General features: G+C 42.2%; 1 protein-coding gene across 5 annotated transcripts in view; it reads left to right on the plus strand.

The window, feature by feature from the left end:
- chd9 (chromodomain helicase DNA binding protein 9) overlaps positions 1-15,317 on the plus strand; it is an 81,848-nt gene extending 66,531 nt beyond the window's left edge. For 4 of the 5 annotated variants that reach the window (XM_028585851.1, XM_028585867.1, XM_028585860.1 and 1 more), the window contains 16 exons: positions 1,449-1,538; positions 2,265-2,368; positions 2,786-2,903; positions 3,027-3,084; positions 3,184-3,232; positions 3,408-3,654; positions 3,761-3,966; positions 5,615-6,490; positions 6,675-6,844; positions 7,108-7,338; positions 8,301-8,478; positions 8,821-8,969; positions 9,119-9,349; positions 9,700-9,849; positions 10,754-10,858; positions 11,689-15,317. In XM_028585851.1, the coding sequence (XP_028441652.1) occupies positions 1,449-1,538; positions 2,265-2,368; positions 2,786-2,903; positions 3,027-3,084; positions 3,184-3,232; positions 3,408-3,654; positions 3,761-3,966; positions 5,615-6,490; positions 6,675-6,844; positions 7,108-7,338; positions 8,301-8,478; positions 8,821-8,969; positions 9,119-9,349; positions 9,700-9,849; positions 10,754-10,858; positions 11,689-12,660 (3,934 nt within the window). In that variant the 3' untranslated portion in view covers positions 12,661-15,317. The remainder of the gene's footprint in view (positions 1-1,448; positions 1,539-2,264; positions 2,369-2,785; positions 2,904-3,026; positions 3,085-3,183; positions 3,233-3,407; positions 3,655-3,760; positions 3,967-5,614; positions 6,491-6,674; positions 6,845-7,107; positions 7,339-8,300; positions 8,479-8,820; positions 8,970-9,118; positions 9,350-9,699; positions 9,850-10,753; positions 10,859-11,688) is intronic. The other variant, XM_028585874.1, reaches the window with a different exon arrangement.
- Positions 15,318-16,161: the final 844 nt, after the last annotated feature.

Here is a 16,161-nt window from a genome sequence, read left to right on the forward strand (position 1 = left end):
AGCTGCTCCTGGGCGGGTCCAGTCACACAGGAGGATGGAGGGTGGAGGAGGAAAAGAGAAGAAGTTCAAGGCTTTGATTTACCAGAGCTACATGTCCAGACTGGTCACCACAAACATCAATCACTTCAACAGAAAGACAGACCTGGGAACCCTACAGTTTTTCATTGTCCTGTTAGTATACAGGGAATGATTTGGGGCTCATTTATAACAATATTTAGCTGAATTACAGTGTAAAAAGATGGAATGCCTGGCATGCTACATATATTTCAGAGCAGCAGTTCACAACTCTTTTGGTGCTCTTGAAAGAGGAGCAGCACTGTAGAGAAGCCTTATCAGGAGACAAGGCCACATGTTTACGATTAAGTGGCTACAAATACAAAGATGTAGAAAGTGTCACAGTTTACTTAGAGGGATGTTTTCACTCTCCTAGTTCTTATTCTTATTTGTGAAACTTTCAGATTTTATCAGTAATCTGGCATAAGGTGCCAGACAATTGTGCTCTTACTAATTGAGAATGAGTTAAATGTTGACAATTTACATGTACTTGGCAAATTGATTATTTTTCTTATCTAATTTGGTTTGAATAGTAGTTTTAATAGGAAGATTTTAGGGGCTTCATTGAGATGTTACCATTCTGTAAATAGTAAGACAGCTAATAACTCCACAGTAATAAATCCCCACAGAGAAGTTTGCTCTCATGCCAGAAATCCTTACAACCTCTGTTTCACTTTTTTTTCCAATAGCCAGCATTACATGATGAAGTAATGAAATAATTTTGTGTTCAGCCAAATTGATTACACAGAACGCATTCTACATCAAGCAAAATCTTAAGGCATGCCAGACGTTCCAGCCTGGCACACCAGTACACCACAGTTCCCACCACTTCACTGTGTCTTCGCTCAAAGCATGCTGGCTGTGATGTGTGATCATGCATCACAGAGCTAATGTCTCCTCTGTGAGTCAGCCTCTCGCTACCTTGTCAGCCTCGACTTGCCAGCCTTCATCTACTGCCAGAGCACGACCACATGACGACTGGAGAGAGACTGTTGTCTGTTCATTCTGTCCTGGGAGCCTGGCTGTGGAGCTGCCCAGGACTCCCTGTGTGGTCTATACAATAATGTTGAGTTCAGTAAAACTATAATTCACCAAGTTGATTAATCAGGCTTAAACCTGCTCTGTGGAAGGCCTGTTAGCTGTACACATGCTAAAATAAAATCCTAGAGAACCGGCATAGGTATTATACATAAATTAATTGAGTAATGTTTGTTTAAAATGATAGGACAAGGACTATACAGTACAATTTTAGGATAACAGCTGAATGGTCACACATTTCACTCATTTGCATTGTGTTCAACAGGTTGCTGCGTGCGTGTGTGTTTTGGTTCTGCTCGCTCAGCGTTTGTGCGTGGTCAGGGCTTTGTTGTGACCAGTGGGTTTTCTCTGTGCAGGGTGCTGCTCAGGGTCAGAATGCTCTACTACCTGAAACAAGAGGTCATAGGAAGCCAGGCCCAGAGGGTGTTAGACGGCGTGGACTTCAGGTGAGCAGACGTTACCTTGTCTTACATACCCTTCCTTCCCTGTTTTGTCAATGTTAGCTGTTAACTGTCCTGACTGCTTGAGACTCTTGAAACACTATATTAAAAAAATATAAAACTGTGGATGGTAGTGTGGTTATGTAACTTATGCCCTGCTCAACTAACGGTAAGACTGAATTCATGATGTATACAGAAGGTCAGATGGATTTAGCAGCATTAATACACTATAGACCCGGGCAGAGTTTTCCATTGGCAGCAGCAGAGTTTCCGTATCAAGGTGAAATAGCTGCCTCATAGATTTTTCTCCTTGAGTGGCAATTGTGGACATTAGCATATGGTATCAACCTGTTGAAAGAAGAAACAACTGATTAGCCAAATGAATAAGATGTTTGTAGAGCTCCACCTGCTGGTGAAAGATGGTCATGTTTCTTTCTGTTTTCTATTATACGTTGCTGTTAAAAATGGTTAATCAAAATCACTCTTAACAAGGAAATTACCATACAACGTTAAAAGAGGCTTTTATTGTTTCACAATTCTCATTTTGTTGTTTCACAATAAAAGTCCTTCATGGCGAGCCATGATATGTTGGGCCTCCTGAACAGTGGGAAGTGTTTGCATTAACAACATATTAATAAAGCAAATGTGAGCAGATTAAACAAATTCAGTAAATGAATCAAATTAATAAAGATTCCCCACCTAATATCCGTCTAAATCTTCTCCTCCTCTTAGTGAGATAAAGATCTGGGTGCCAGACCCTGATCATTCGGAGCTGCCAGCCTTGTGGTGGGATACCATTTCTGACAAGTGTCTGCTGCTGGGTGTCTATAAGCATGGTAAGAAACCTCAGCTCTTACTGTCACTTGTGTTTATTTAATAAGGTAATCCAATTGAGAAACCACTTGTGCCCTAAATTTAAAATTAAACTAAACTAGTCTCATCTTTTACTTACAAAGCATCTGTGGTCACTTTACAGAAGAGGGAATAGTCAGTACCTGACATGAAACAACAATCTACTATGAAACAGTACCAGTATCTAAAGTTATTCTAAGACTAATTGTTTTAAAAAGTAAAACATTATATTAACTGATAATTTATTCTGCACTGTTTTTAGAGTTTTGAGTTTTCTGTTGATACCATGTGATTATGGGAAATCATTCAGCTTGTGTATATTGCCTGGTCCCTAACTACGAGTTTCCACACATTATCCTTTGCTAACTCTGGTGTTTGCTTATCTTCCTGTACACTCCCAGGTTATGAGAAGTACAACACTGTTCGTGCAGATCCTACCCTGTGCTTCCTAGAGCGTGTGGGACGACCAGATGAGAAGGCCATTGCTGCTGAACAGAGAGGCAACGATTTTATGGATGGGTCAGTACAAACATTATGTGGTCTTTTGTTTTATTGTGCTTGTTCTAAGTTTAGATATATTTTTGAAAAATTGTGCCAGATAGGTTGTAAACTGCAAAAATAAAACTTTGTGTGTGTGTGTAGGGATGTGGATGACCCAGAGTACAAGCCTGCTCCAGCCCTGCTGAAGGACGATATGGAGGTAAGGCCACCTGAACCAAAGGTGCATGTGGTGCAAGACTGCATCACAGTTGGGTAACCTTATATTCCTGCTATAAACAAACACTGTCTTCTCATGCAGGATGACGCCTCTTCTCCTGGAGACTTGGTTGTCACTGACAACGCTGGAGGTGAGTGTTAGATGTTTATAATCCACAGTGGATTATCATTACTATGATAATTATAAATACAGGCTTCCCACGGGCGGAAATCTGGAAAAGTTGTGAAATTTGAAGTTAGGATAAAAATGACACGTGCATGACGCAAAGCAAAACATGGAATGGCACTCTCTGTACTTGTATCCAGATGCAGTCCCAGTGACAGAAGGCGAAACGTCCTACTGGCCCTCACCCTCGGTGCTGACAGCCAGACTAAGGCGACTAATCACAGCCTCTCAACGCTACACCAAGAGCCGGCAGATCCTCCAGATCCACCAGACCCAGACTCCCTCTCCGTCGTCCATGATACTGTCGGCTCCACTCTGCCCGCTGCCCCCTACACTCAACGACACGCTCAACCCCAAGATGGTTGCTAAGATTGAACGGCAACAAAGGTTAGAACACAGAGCGGGTCAATGTGTGGTTGAGAAATAAAATGCATCTTGGAGGTTTGGATAAGCGAGAAGGAATATCAATATATTATATTTTCACTTTCCTCAGGTGGACCAGGCGAGAAGAGGCTGACTTCTACCGTGTGGTCTCTACTTTCGGTGTTGTTTTCGACCCAAACCTTGGCCGGTTTGACTGGACCAAGTTCAGGGCCATGGCTCGGCTGCACAAGAAGACTGACGAGAGCCTGCAGAAATACCTGTGTGCTTTTACCGCCATGTGCCGGAGGGTGTGTCGCCTGCCACCCAAAGAGGGAGGTCAGAAATCTACTTGCTTATTCACTCATGTGAACACACACACACACACACACACACACACACACACACACACACGCCGTCTTTTTTTTATACACACCTTAAGTGAAGAAGTCTGGACACACAAAATTTCACACAAAAGAATTGCCATATTAGAATATATTATGTATTTATACTTTAATATACCATGCCCTGATGTAACGTATACACTTTTCTCAGCATAATGTCAGTTAGTTGCCAGTTGCTTAAGGTTGTGTAGTATCTGGACTTATAACGGACCTTTTAATAAACTTTGTCTTAAGTTTTTGGTAACAAAGAAACTCGTATGAACTTTAGCCTACATTCGCTGGACACTTCTCTGGAAACATCTGGAAAGAATTAGGGATGCCCTTGTTGGCTTGGTTCCAAAAGGATGATAGCCATTGGTCAAAGTATTGTTTCCTCCCCCATCTATGTTACACACATTATAGAATATATACCATGTTAAAACAAAGAAAGTCAGAGGTTCACTGGAGAATTGGGAAAACAGGTCCTCTCCGAGCTCTGCAGGGCTTGTCAAATGATGCTGATTTCTTCGATGTAGATAAACCTTTATAATCAAGAAACGGTGTCGGCGGATTCCTCTCCACACAGCAACGCACCATTGCTACCGATTACACCACAGTTGCAAAGTGCATTTTGACCTAAATTTATTCCTGGCTGTAAATGGTTTTATGCTGGAGAGAGGTCAGTAGTACCTTAATAATAAAAAGTTGTCTGAGGTAGAGGGGCTGATAAGGTTAATCATTTGTGGAAAGACAAACATAGTGATGTTTAAGCTCCAGGCACAAAAAAAGGTCTTTGGGTTGTCCTGTACCTGTGGATAGGGCTGGGCGATATGGACCAAAAGTCATATCCCGATATATTTTGGCTGAATATTGATATACAATATATATATCGATATTTTTTCCGCAAAGTGAGAGCAAATGTTCAGTCAAATTCAAAGCCAAATATGACATGTCACATGTAGTTTCATAGAAACCGGCTATTTCAGTGAACAGTTGCAAAATCAAATGAATAAATAATAAACAGATTACTTCACCTGGTTCAATACTTAGCTGTTCAAATAACAATAAAATGTAAACATAAATACTGTATAACAACAGGAGTACCTTTTTTTTTTAAATCAAAGCTCCATAAGGTTTGTTTTAGTTTTTTCCAACTTTTTAAATTGTTAAATATTTCTCCTCTACACATTTTCAGTGCTTATTTCTACATCCCATATTTTCTAATATAGGGCTGGGCGATATAGAGAAATTCAGATATCATGATATTCTTGACCAAATACCTCAATATCGATATTGCGGCGATATATTCTAGAGTTGACAGTTGGTGCTCTCGCAAAATATCTTCACTCTTAGATTGTAGATAAATAATCATTAATAATAGAACAGCTAGAACAGTCTGGTAAGTTCAGAAAAGTACATCACTTCACTGTAATGCAGCCTTTAAAACCAGGAAAAGACACGTCAAATCACGATATCACGATATCCAAAATCTAAGACAATATCTAGTCTCATATATCGATATATCGCCCAGCCCTACCTGTGGAGCAGACTTATTTTCGTCTTACACACTCTCTCTCACACCTCCTTCTTCGTCTTTGTTCCAGACTCTGCAGTGGACCCGTCTCTGACCATCCAGCCCATCACAGAGGAGCGAGCATCTCGTACACTGTACAGAGTAGAGTTGCTTCGCCAGGTGAGGGAACAAGTAATCCGCCATCAGTTACTCTATGAGCGCCTGCCGCTGTGCCAGATGAGCTCTGACTTGCCCGTCTGGTGGGAGGCTGGTACCCATGACCATGACCTGCTAATTGGAGCTGCCAAGCATGGCGTCAGCCGCACAGATTACCACATTCTGAGAGACCCTGAGCTCAGCTTCATGGCTGCCCAACGCAACTACAGCCAAACAAAAGCTGCACAGCAGCAATCGCACACATCCACCCTGCTTCTACACCCTCAGTGCCAGGCCTCTAGCTCGGTGTTGACAGGCTCTCCACTGCCTCCACCCGCGCCGAGAGATGCAGAGCCCAGTGGGGTTGTACCTAAAGTGGAACTAGCCTCAGAGGGGGAGGACGGCCGGGAGAAGCAGGGGGAGAGTTGGAGCCCTCCTCAAGCACCAGCTACTCCCACAGGCCTGGAGGAGAAGCCGGTGTCTGAGATGAGGGATAAAGAGAGGCAGATGGTGGCGGCGCGAACCAAACCCCTGACACCCAACTCCTCTGAGAGGAAACCTAAGAAGGCCAGCAAGAGGAGCCGCAGGGAGGCTAGGCGTGGCTCTGAGTCTGACTCAGATGGCTCTTCCTCAAGCTCTTCATCACGCTCCTCTTCCTCCTCCTCCTCATCCTCTTCTTCCTCGTCACATTCCGGGTCCAGCTCATCCTCCTCATCATCATCTTGCTCCTCTGGCTCTTCGTCATCCTCGTCCTCCTCCTCATCCTCTTCCGAGGACAGTGAAAGTGAGGGAGGGGAAGGGAAGAAGAAAGGTGAGAATCTCAAACCCGAACTCTTTCTCCAATTATTATTTTTTTTCCTTTAGTTCTTCTGCTGCTGACTCTCTAGAGGATAATAATAAGAGATGTATAAAAATGTCTCCAAAGAAGTGAGCATACTTTTAAAATGTTTAGGTGTGTTTCTCAGGTCTGTCTCTGTGTCCTGTGACATTCTCAGTGCCAGCAGCAACAACTGTAAAGGGCTTTGATGAGGACAGTGTGGCGTCTCTGAGCACTACACTGGATGAAACCCAAGACACCCATGCGACCGAGAACGGCATCACTAACAACTCCTCGCATCCTTTCCAGGGAGGAGGATACATGCTCGCTGCATCCTACTGGCCAAAGGTGAACTACTGTACATGTGTGCAATCCAGTTCCTGTTACTGAACATGACAACAAAACTGCATGGCTTACAAAGCATCAAATTGTGTATTAAGCTAAGGGGAATAGTTGATCATTGAATATAATAAGTATTTGTCTCTGATTACTTTTAATGATGGAAGTCATAAAAACGAATCAATATAAAAAACATGCAGCAAAGTGGGGAGAAGGGAAATCAACCCGATACAAGAGTTTGAGTGGGCTGATTGTCTGTGCTGTTTATTCAGGATCGTGTGATCATCAACCGCCTGGACAGCATCTGCCAGGCAGTGCTGAAGGGCAAGTGGTCAGGAACACGTCGGGTCTACGAGCCTGGAGGTGCAGTGGCCTCCTTCTACACCACCAAGCTGCTGGACAACGCCAACAGCCTGTGCGAGGACCCCTCTTCCTCACCACAGGGGTCAAAGGTGACCAAGCATGTTGCAGAAAACAAGGAGTTCTCAGTAAAACTCAACGATGTATGTTGATTTCTCCCTTCCTCCCCTCCTTCCTCCGCTTCGCCCTAATCGTAGGACCCTACCACTTCTGCTGCCATGACTGGTGCTAGCTGCCGTGTTCAGCATGTTTCTCTGGTTCTCTTCCTTCTTTCCTTTGGGTGTGATTAGTGGTTTTGACTGCCTGGCAGGAGGAGAGATTAATTTAATAGCAGCCTTCCTCGTTTTTCCCACACACTCAATTTGAATGGGGCTCCGAGGCTGTGATTACATGAGCACAAATCACTCAGTCATGAGAATATAATAAGGTTCAGTTTGAAGCCTCTCTGGACTGAAGGAGTCTTGCTTATAATCTGATTGAAATGGAGACCTCGGCTGTGGGTGTTCTCTAATATGCTTCTAGGCAATGTGGCTATTAACTTGGCAGGCCTCTGACTTGCTTCCATTTATTCCTTGCTTTTATGTTGCTTTTTGACAAGGATCCTTTCCCAAATTGTATGTTGTTTTTGGTTTTTTTTTACAAAGCAGACCTTCAGACACCTGCTGCTTCTTACCTGTACAATATGTATATACTGACAGCAGCTATCTCTTTGGCATGGCTTTCCACTACAGTCCAAACTATGAATAGATCTGACCCACTGCCCTAATAGCCACTACCCTCTGTGTGTCCATTTGTCCCAATACTACTAACAAGAGAATACCTTAAACATGTTTGCCTTCATTGTAAGACATTCTTATAAATGAGATAATTTGACATAAATAGAAATTCAACATACCTAGAAATGTGGAAATAACACAAGACAAATTTGCTTTGAGCCTTAAATAGCTGGATAGACAAACGGACAGAGAAAGCTCCCTAAACAGTCTGAGAAGAATTAGAAAAACACAAATTAAGCTAAAGTTACCCTTGTTTATAATTCTTTTTTTTTCTGTGACTATAAATCTTCCTATGCGTATCCAACACCTTTGTTTGTCTGTGTGTATAGCATGAGGGAGGTCTGAAGTTGACCTTCCAGAAACAAGGTCTACCTCTGAAGAGGCCCCTGGATTCGGAAGAGGGCCCCCAGGCCCAGCAGCAGTACCTGGCACGGCTTCATGAGCTGCAGAGTGCCTCGGACACAGGCCTGGCAGACATCACCAAGCCTCAGTGCAGCTTCCAGACTGGTGTGTATATTTAAAGTGCAGCAAATGGAGTGAGACCTGTGCATACAGAATGTGTTGAGACAAGCCATCCTGTTTTCCTTTTACCCCCTCTAGATGGCAGCAAAGTATAATATGTGGTGACTTGAAGACCACATAAACACTAGCCAACTTCTGTAGCCCTACTCGCTTTGTTTACACAGATATTTAAGTGGGAAAATTTTCAGTCTGAAATATGTCTGGACTTTTTCATAAAATACAGTAACTAGAGGTGAAATTTCCAGATGTATCTCAAAGCTTCATCATTACTCTTTAAATTAAAACTTGACACAGTAGTTCACAGCTAACAGGGTGCGTCTTCTGCAGTGCCTCCAGGTCTTACTGGTCAGATGAGGCTCAACGGAGTACTGGATGGCCAACCAGTGGTTAAGAGGCGGAGGGGGAGGAGGAAGAACGTGGAGGGGATGGACCTGCTCTTCATGAACAGGGGTAAAGTCCCTGCTGTTCCTGATCAGGTAAGCAGTTAACTAAGGAGCTTGTGTGCCATAATAGATATTTATGTACAGATTACAATGTAAAATAATAAAGTTAGTTTGCCAAAGTTTCCTGTATATGATGTAATGTAAATGATGTAAAACACTTTTCTTTGCTCACTAATCTCCAGGTGCCTCCAGGGTGGGGTGGTATTGGCCAGGTGGGCATGGCTGTGGCCCCTGTGCCGGGCTTCAGCCAGAGCTCCAGTCAGGTCCCATCGGACACTGACACCAGGGTCCCTGTCATCAACCTCAAAGATGGCACCCGGCTCGCTGGGGACGACGCTCCCAGGAGGAAAGATCTAGAACAGTGGCTAATGGAGCACCCTGGCTTTGTGGCAGACACAGGAGCCTTTATCCCTGTGAGTCCATTTTTTCCTATAACATACAGGTTTTTTTTTTGTGGCGTTACAGGAAAGAAAGATTTATTTCTGGTTATGTTAAAGGTAAATACGTGCGATGAGTTAACATGCAGTTGAAGGTCATGATAAGATATAAAAAATGTTCAGATAGTTGAAATTAGGATTTCATGGAATAATAAATATGCTGTACATACTGTATTGCTGTCAGATAAATACACCCACAGGGGCAGAGTTTTTTCTAGTGCAATTGATGCAACACCTTTTAAACTAATAGCTAGCTCGTGCAGAAAAGTCACTGCAGTTAGACATTTTCTGTCAACATGACATATTTTTTCCATTTAATTTTCCAGGGGGTAAATAAGATGCAAATGCAGTTCCACTTCCAGGACGGTAGGCCGAAGCAGAAGAGGCACCGCTGCAGGAACCCCAACAAGATTGATGTGAACAGCCTGACGGGAGAGGAAAGGGTCCAGATCATCAACAGGAGAAATGCACGCAAGGTGTGTCTTATGTGTGTGTGGTATTATATGTGGGTTTGAGAACATCCTCAAACACTTTAAAAAATTCTTCCAAAATTATGCCATTAACGGTCAATAATTTCACTTTAAAATTAGATCCTACTACTACTTATCCCTTTTTAAACAAGGTTGTTAAGTAAGTGATATTTAAATGATTTGCAGTATGATTGACAGAGTGGTGTTTACGCACCTGAGATGAAGGCATGTTTCCTAAATGTAAAATATGTATCTTGCCTGTGTGCGTTTCAAAATCCACTAAGTAGACAAGGAGAGGATTTAAAAGTTTAACATGTGTTTATTTAAGTAAAATCATAAGAGCATAAACGTGTACACGGGTCCGAGTTGAGCAGGCACACAGGCTTCTCTCATCAGACTGGATTTTCTGGCTTATACATGAATTCAGATATCAGTCTCTAAGAGCATTTTGATTTGTTTATTAAAAGTTGGAGGAGTACCGTGGTTTAGACTTAGCCTCCCCTGGTTGGTGCACAGACTGCTCCCAGTCTTTTGGCACACGCCCTCTTCGTCAGTTGTTAGGCAGACTTTAACTATGCTGATGGTCAGAAAGAACAATGCGCCACTGTTGTCCGTCACAGATTGAGAAGTAACTTACTTTCATGGTCAAACTGATATCAAACTGATATTAACTTCGTTGCTGCACTCTTGTTGCTTTCTGACCACCGTCATACAGTGCTGCTTTCTGCACGTACAACAGTATCCTTTTCTCATTTTGCATGACTAAGCTGTCACAGTGCTCTTCCACTAAACACACAATACTATTCAACTATAATTTGTATCCTCATAAAGCATAGCCAGCTTGACTGATTATTTTTATTTCTTACACCTGTTGTGCGTTTGTTCATGTTGCCTGTCATCCTTCCTGTAGGTTGGTGGAGCCTTCGCTCCTCCTCTGAAGGATCTGTGCCGGTTTCTTCAGGAGAACCCTGAGTATGGAGTCCCACCTGAATGGGCTGATGTTGTCAAACAGTCGGTGAGTCACAAAGTAACACATTCATCAGATGAAAACTTTCACTGGGACTTTGTATATTGACACTGTTAAAAATCCTTGATATAATTAGGGCTGTGCTCGATTAAGGAAATTCTTAGTCGACTAACACTCATTCAATTGTATCGACTACTCGATTAGTTGATTTAATCAACAGATCTGTAAATCTGAGTTTCTCCGCAAAGAGTCATGCAAAAGCACCACTTTGATTCTTGTGTTTACCAGAGATGTGCTCGTACGTTTCTTGGAAATAAGTCATTCAGCATGAAAAAAAGCATAAAACATGACTAATCGACTAAAGAAATCTAAGTTGACTAAGACCAAAACGACCGATTAGTCGACTAATCGACTAAGAGGGAGCAGCCCTAGATATAATTGTCATTTTATAAGGTACTTCTAGACAAATGTAATGCAGCCAACTGCCCAGCAACAAATCCTTTTCATGGAGGCCTTGACTTGTTTTAGGGGATTCAACTTTATGAACATTTTAAAGGCTCTATTTTGTGGTTCTATTGAATTGCATTGTGTTATACTGAGATGTGTTAATAATACTGTACATGAATGAGGGCAGGCTAAGGTTATATAACAAAGTTATATAACCTTCATGAATGTAGGATTAGTTGCATGGCTATTGTAGTAGACTGCATTAGTTTTAGCTAGCTGTACCTAATAAACTAGCAATGAATGTGTTTGTTTACCCTACTGTTTTACACCACTTACCCTACTGTTATTAATACTATGATATTTGTAATGAAAAAGCATCTTTAGCTGTGTAAAACTGCTAATCCTGCATGTATCTTCCACGTTTTCTCCAGGGTTACCTCCCAGAGAGCATGTTTGACAGGATCCTGACGGGACCCATCGTTCCTGAGGAGGTGAGCCGGCGTGGACGCCGACCTAAGAATCCTCTGGCTAAGGCGGCGGCGGCGGCGGCCGCTGCTGCACCCAACCCAGCAGCCTCCGCCCTGGGTCTGAACCCCCTACTGGCCAACGGCCTCCTCTCTGGAATGGACCTGAGCAGCCTGCAGGCCTTCCAGCAAAACCTCCAGAGCTTACAGTCCCTGCAGCTCACCGCAGGCCTGATGGGGCTGCCGTCCGACGCTAGCAACCTGGCTGCAAGTAACTTAGCTGCCATGTTTCCCATGATGCTGTCTGGTATGGCTGGATTGCCAAACCTGCTTGGCATGAGCAGCTTGCTCGGGAAGCCTGCTCAGGAAGGCACAGCAGGCTCTGAGGAGAAGACAAAGGGAACCAGCAGCGCTGTGACAGGAGAGCTGTCTGCCTCTAAAGCCCCCTCTCACACCTCAGACACCAAAGGAGAAAGGACAGAGGGCTCAAACTCGACTCCTTCCTCCACTTCCAGCTCCGCTTCCTCTGCTACCGCCCCACAAAGTGCTTCAGCTGCCTCTGCAGCCTCCGGTCACCCACTGTCTCTTAACCCCTTGTTACTCTCCAGTATGCTTTACCCAGGGATGCTTCTCACTCCAGGCCTTAACCTTCCTGTGTCTGCCACACAGCCGCAGAGCTCAAACAGTGACCCCACCCTACCTCCTGCTCGTCCTCCTCCACCTGCAGTCTCCCAGTCATCGCCACAGGAGATAGCTCGGCGAGCGGCAGAAAGGGACGGAGGCGAGGATGACGAGGCATTAGAAGACGAAGAAGAAGAAGAAGACGACTCTGCAGAACAAAAGGAAAACAGTGGTCCTGAGGGTTTGGGGAAAGCTGAGTCATCTTCATCAGAGTCTGGGAGCTCTTCTTCATCAGATGATTCAGACTCCAGTGATTAGGAATGATCCTATGAATATATAATTATAAATTTATTTATGTATCGCCTAGAAATGTAAACATATATTCACATATATATGGATTTTCCAGCACTTAATGTTGCGATTTCTTTACATGTAAATACAAGAACTAACTAAAATGTTGTGTAATAAAGACTACAAAAACCTTAAAAAAAAAACAGGAAAAACTGACTTAAAATGAACTGAAATAAAATTTCAGTGTTTGTTCACAAGGTACAGTCTTGTTTTGAGACATTTTGCATGTCAGACTTTAGTAGATTTCTGAACTCTGTGAACTTGTACCACAATTATGTACAATTGCAACAAAAAATGGCATTATTGTAATTATGTCAGGATTTAATTTTATTAAAAAAGTGAAACCACATCGACATGCTCCTTGAGCTGTACTATTAATATATTTTGATTGTTGGGGGTTGGGGGAATGACACTTGACAAACACTTTGGTTTCTCTTGTAAATAGTCGGTACTTTTACAGGTTCGTTGACACTTATGCTTTGCAGATCATACGTTGGATATGTCAGCAATAACTTGGGCAGCTAATGAATGTCACTGAAGCTGTAGATTCTATCTGCCATGTTCCACCCCAGTGCACAACTCACGCAGCCTCACTTACGTTTCACATACCTTCATATCATTTTGAGTTTGTTCCTGCATTAGTTCGCTTACTTTTTAGAAACCCAAATCACCTGAAGCTCCCGTTTTAATATCAAATTTGCGGGGAAACCTGGAGAAGTATTTTATTAAATTTTTTTATAAAACCCATTAGCTTAAAGCCGACAAATGGACTCGAATTAAATCCGCTGTTGTGATTTTTTTTTTAATTTTTAGGTTTCATTTTTCACATTATCTGATTTTAGAAACTAATTTTCAACATCACCTTACCAACATGTCACAACATGTCCCTGGCGCACTTTAGCTACTCCCAGTAGGCGTACACGTTCACTTGCACATCTGTTGATTTTGACTACAGTATTGGAGTCTGTGGGGAACAGAAAGCAACCTTTTACTGTGTGCCAAAAAAAACTGCCCTTTGACGTTTTGACTTAGTTTTGTGGTCTCTGTGTAAAAGAAGAATTCAGGATTACTGATGATATGGATATTCCAACAACAACCCCGGCATATTTGACTGCATCTTACCTCAACTGTGCTAGATGGATTGGCTTCACTGTGCAGATGTACATGTGCATGGGTGTTATTTTGCTGTCCATGTACATAATGTCCTCGTTTCTGCTGGAATGTGTGTGTCAGAGGCCCTTATTTTTTTTTTTTTTTTTTTTTTTTTTTTATTTATTTACTGAGCGCTTCCACTGTGTTTTCTTTGGCTGGACTCCTCTCACCTGGTATCTCCCGCTTCCATAACTTTCCAGTTTGAATGTTGTGTATTAAGGAGGGAGCCTTCCAACGCTACGACCAGTAGAAAACTACCATTACAAGTGTTTTTGACTTTCAAACATGCCATAAGAAATTTGGAGGAAATTATAGTCCTTTGGACGCTGTGTTACATGAGCAACTGTCTACCAAAGTCTTACACAACATGCACGGCACAAGCACAAAATAGTTCGAATCCTCTCTAAGATTGTAGTAATCGTGATCGTCTGAGTATTACATTTAACACTGTGCCAGACAGGTTTGCGTCAGGAAGGGCTAAACAATAGCAGCGTGTGTTGGTGGGAGTTTGCAGCTTGGTTGTGTGTATTTCACTTTGTCTCGACTCTGTTCTGCTGATTAATGGAGCTTCAGCTAGATGTAGAAGTGCCCTTATCCTGTACCTCACGCTCTCATTTGACTTGACTGTCTGACAAACTAACCGCTCAGATTTGTGCTCCGCGTCCATGCCTGTGCATTTCGTTCATCGTCTCTGCGCATTTTTCACGTTCATCTGTAACCAGGATACGCATAAACACTGGAATTCACTCAAGCCGAAGTACCTTTTTGTAATTTTCTCTGGCTCTAGGACTGCTGTTACACAGTGGACTGTTAGATACACATTTCAAAATTATTTCTGAGGTGAGGTTTTTGTCCACCGTCCCCCGTCCCCCCCCCCCCCTGAATTAACTCAGTCCGATTAGTTCTTAAGTATTGCTGTAGCATTGTTCTGTAGTGGGTGAAACCATGAGCATCCCCGCGGTCTGAATACAAAGACTGAAGACACGTTTTGATTTCCAACGTTGCTTTAAAGTGATTTCCTTGTATGCTTGTTATATATAGACCTCGTCATGGGTTTTGCTTGCAATGCAATTGCATTTTTTTTTTTTTTTTTTTATTACTAACATTACAGTATTTTTCTATGTCTGAGCAATGAACTTAAACATGCCACTGTCATTTTGTATATCTGCACCTCTGCTCTCTTTAAACTTGTAGTGCCCTTATGCAAACACTCAGCCATTGCTTCTTCTGCTGTAGGTGATCGATCTAACGACTTGTTCATTTTTTTTGTTGCCCCACAGCGATGGGTTGATGGATTGATGACTGTGCTAAACCTCTTTAGGCCACATATGGAAAAAATGGTAGACTAAAGATTGGACTTTTTGCTTGTCTTTAAGTTTTTTGTTTTTTGTTTTTCGAGGTTGTAACTGTACAAGGACTCCCAAAGCACTGTTGCTGCTAGAGAGGCAGTGTTGAATCTGTGTTAAACACAAGTAAACAATGACCAATATGCAAGAGGAATGACAAAACACACTACTGCTGTACAATGAGGTTTACTTTCCGTTTTCATACATGTTATCACTGAGATGACAAAACGAGCATCATTGGTTTTGTATTTTGATTTTCAAGCTTGATAATATCCTAATTGTCACCCTGGTTAGTTTTTTTTTTTTTCTTCTTCATTGGACAGTTGTAATATTTGCAAGTTGTGGTCTGTGTAGTCAAAATAATTCTTTATGTAGTGCAGGAAAATGCGTCTTAAAAGTCATTTGTAATTTATTGGATTACTTTCTATGAAGTTCTATAGAGGAAATTGAGGTTTAATTATTTTTATTAAACATATTCTTCTGACTATCAATTAAGCGTGCCTTGCCTGTTGCTTTGTCTCGGCGCCTTATTCAAGAAATTAATGTCAGGATCTTCATGGCATTCCTCAAGTGTACACTTTATTACTGTTCGGCTCCAATCCGTTTCCACACTGGCACTCACTGTAGAAAGAAGATTCAGTGGGAAGGCACAGGAAATAATGATCTTCTGATCCTGGATGAAAGCACTTCTTAAGCTTTTCTGTGCATTCAAAGTGCAGTGACAGAAAATAAACTGTACTTAAATTGAGGTAAGAGTAGAATTTTCTACATTAGAAAATTTGAAATTAACTAAGTTAAAAGCAGTAAGTATAAAGGGGTTCCTTTTTTAATCAACATGCTAGAATAACAAATCAGAAAACAGGTGTTACTAACAACGTGTGCAAGTAGAAAAAGGAGCATCATTGGGTTCTCTCAGTGCTAATTATAGCTATTGTAATGCAGCATGCAGTACATAGCCTAAGTATTGCAT

Source organism: Perca flavescens, chromosome 1 (genome assembly GCF_004354835.1).
Source record: "Perca flavescens isolate YP-PL-M2 chromosome 1, PFLA_1.0, whole genome shotgun sequence".
Taxonomy (NCBI): domain Eukaryota; kingdom Metazoa; phylum Chordata; class Actinopteri; order Perciformes; family Percidae; genus Perca; species Perca flavescens.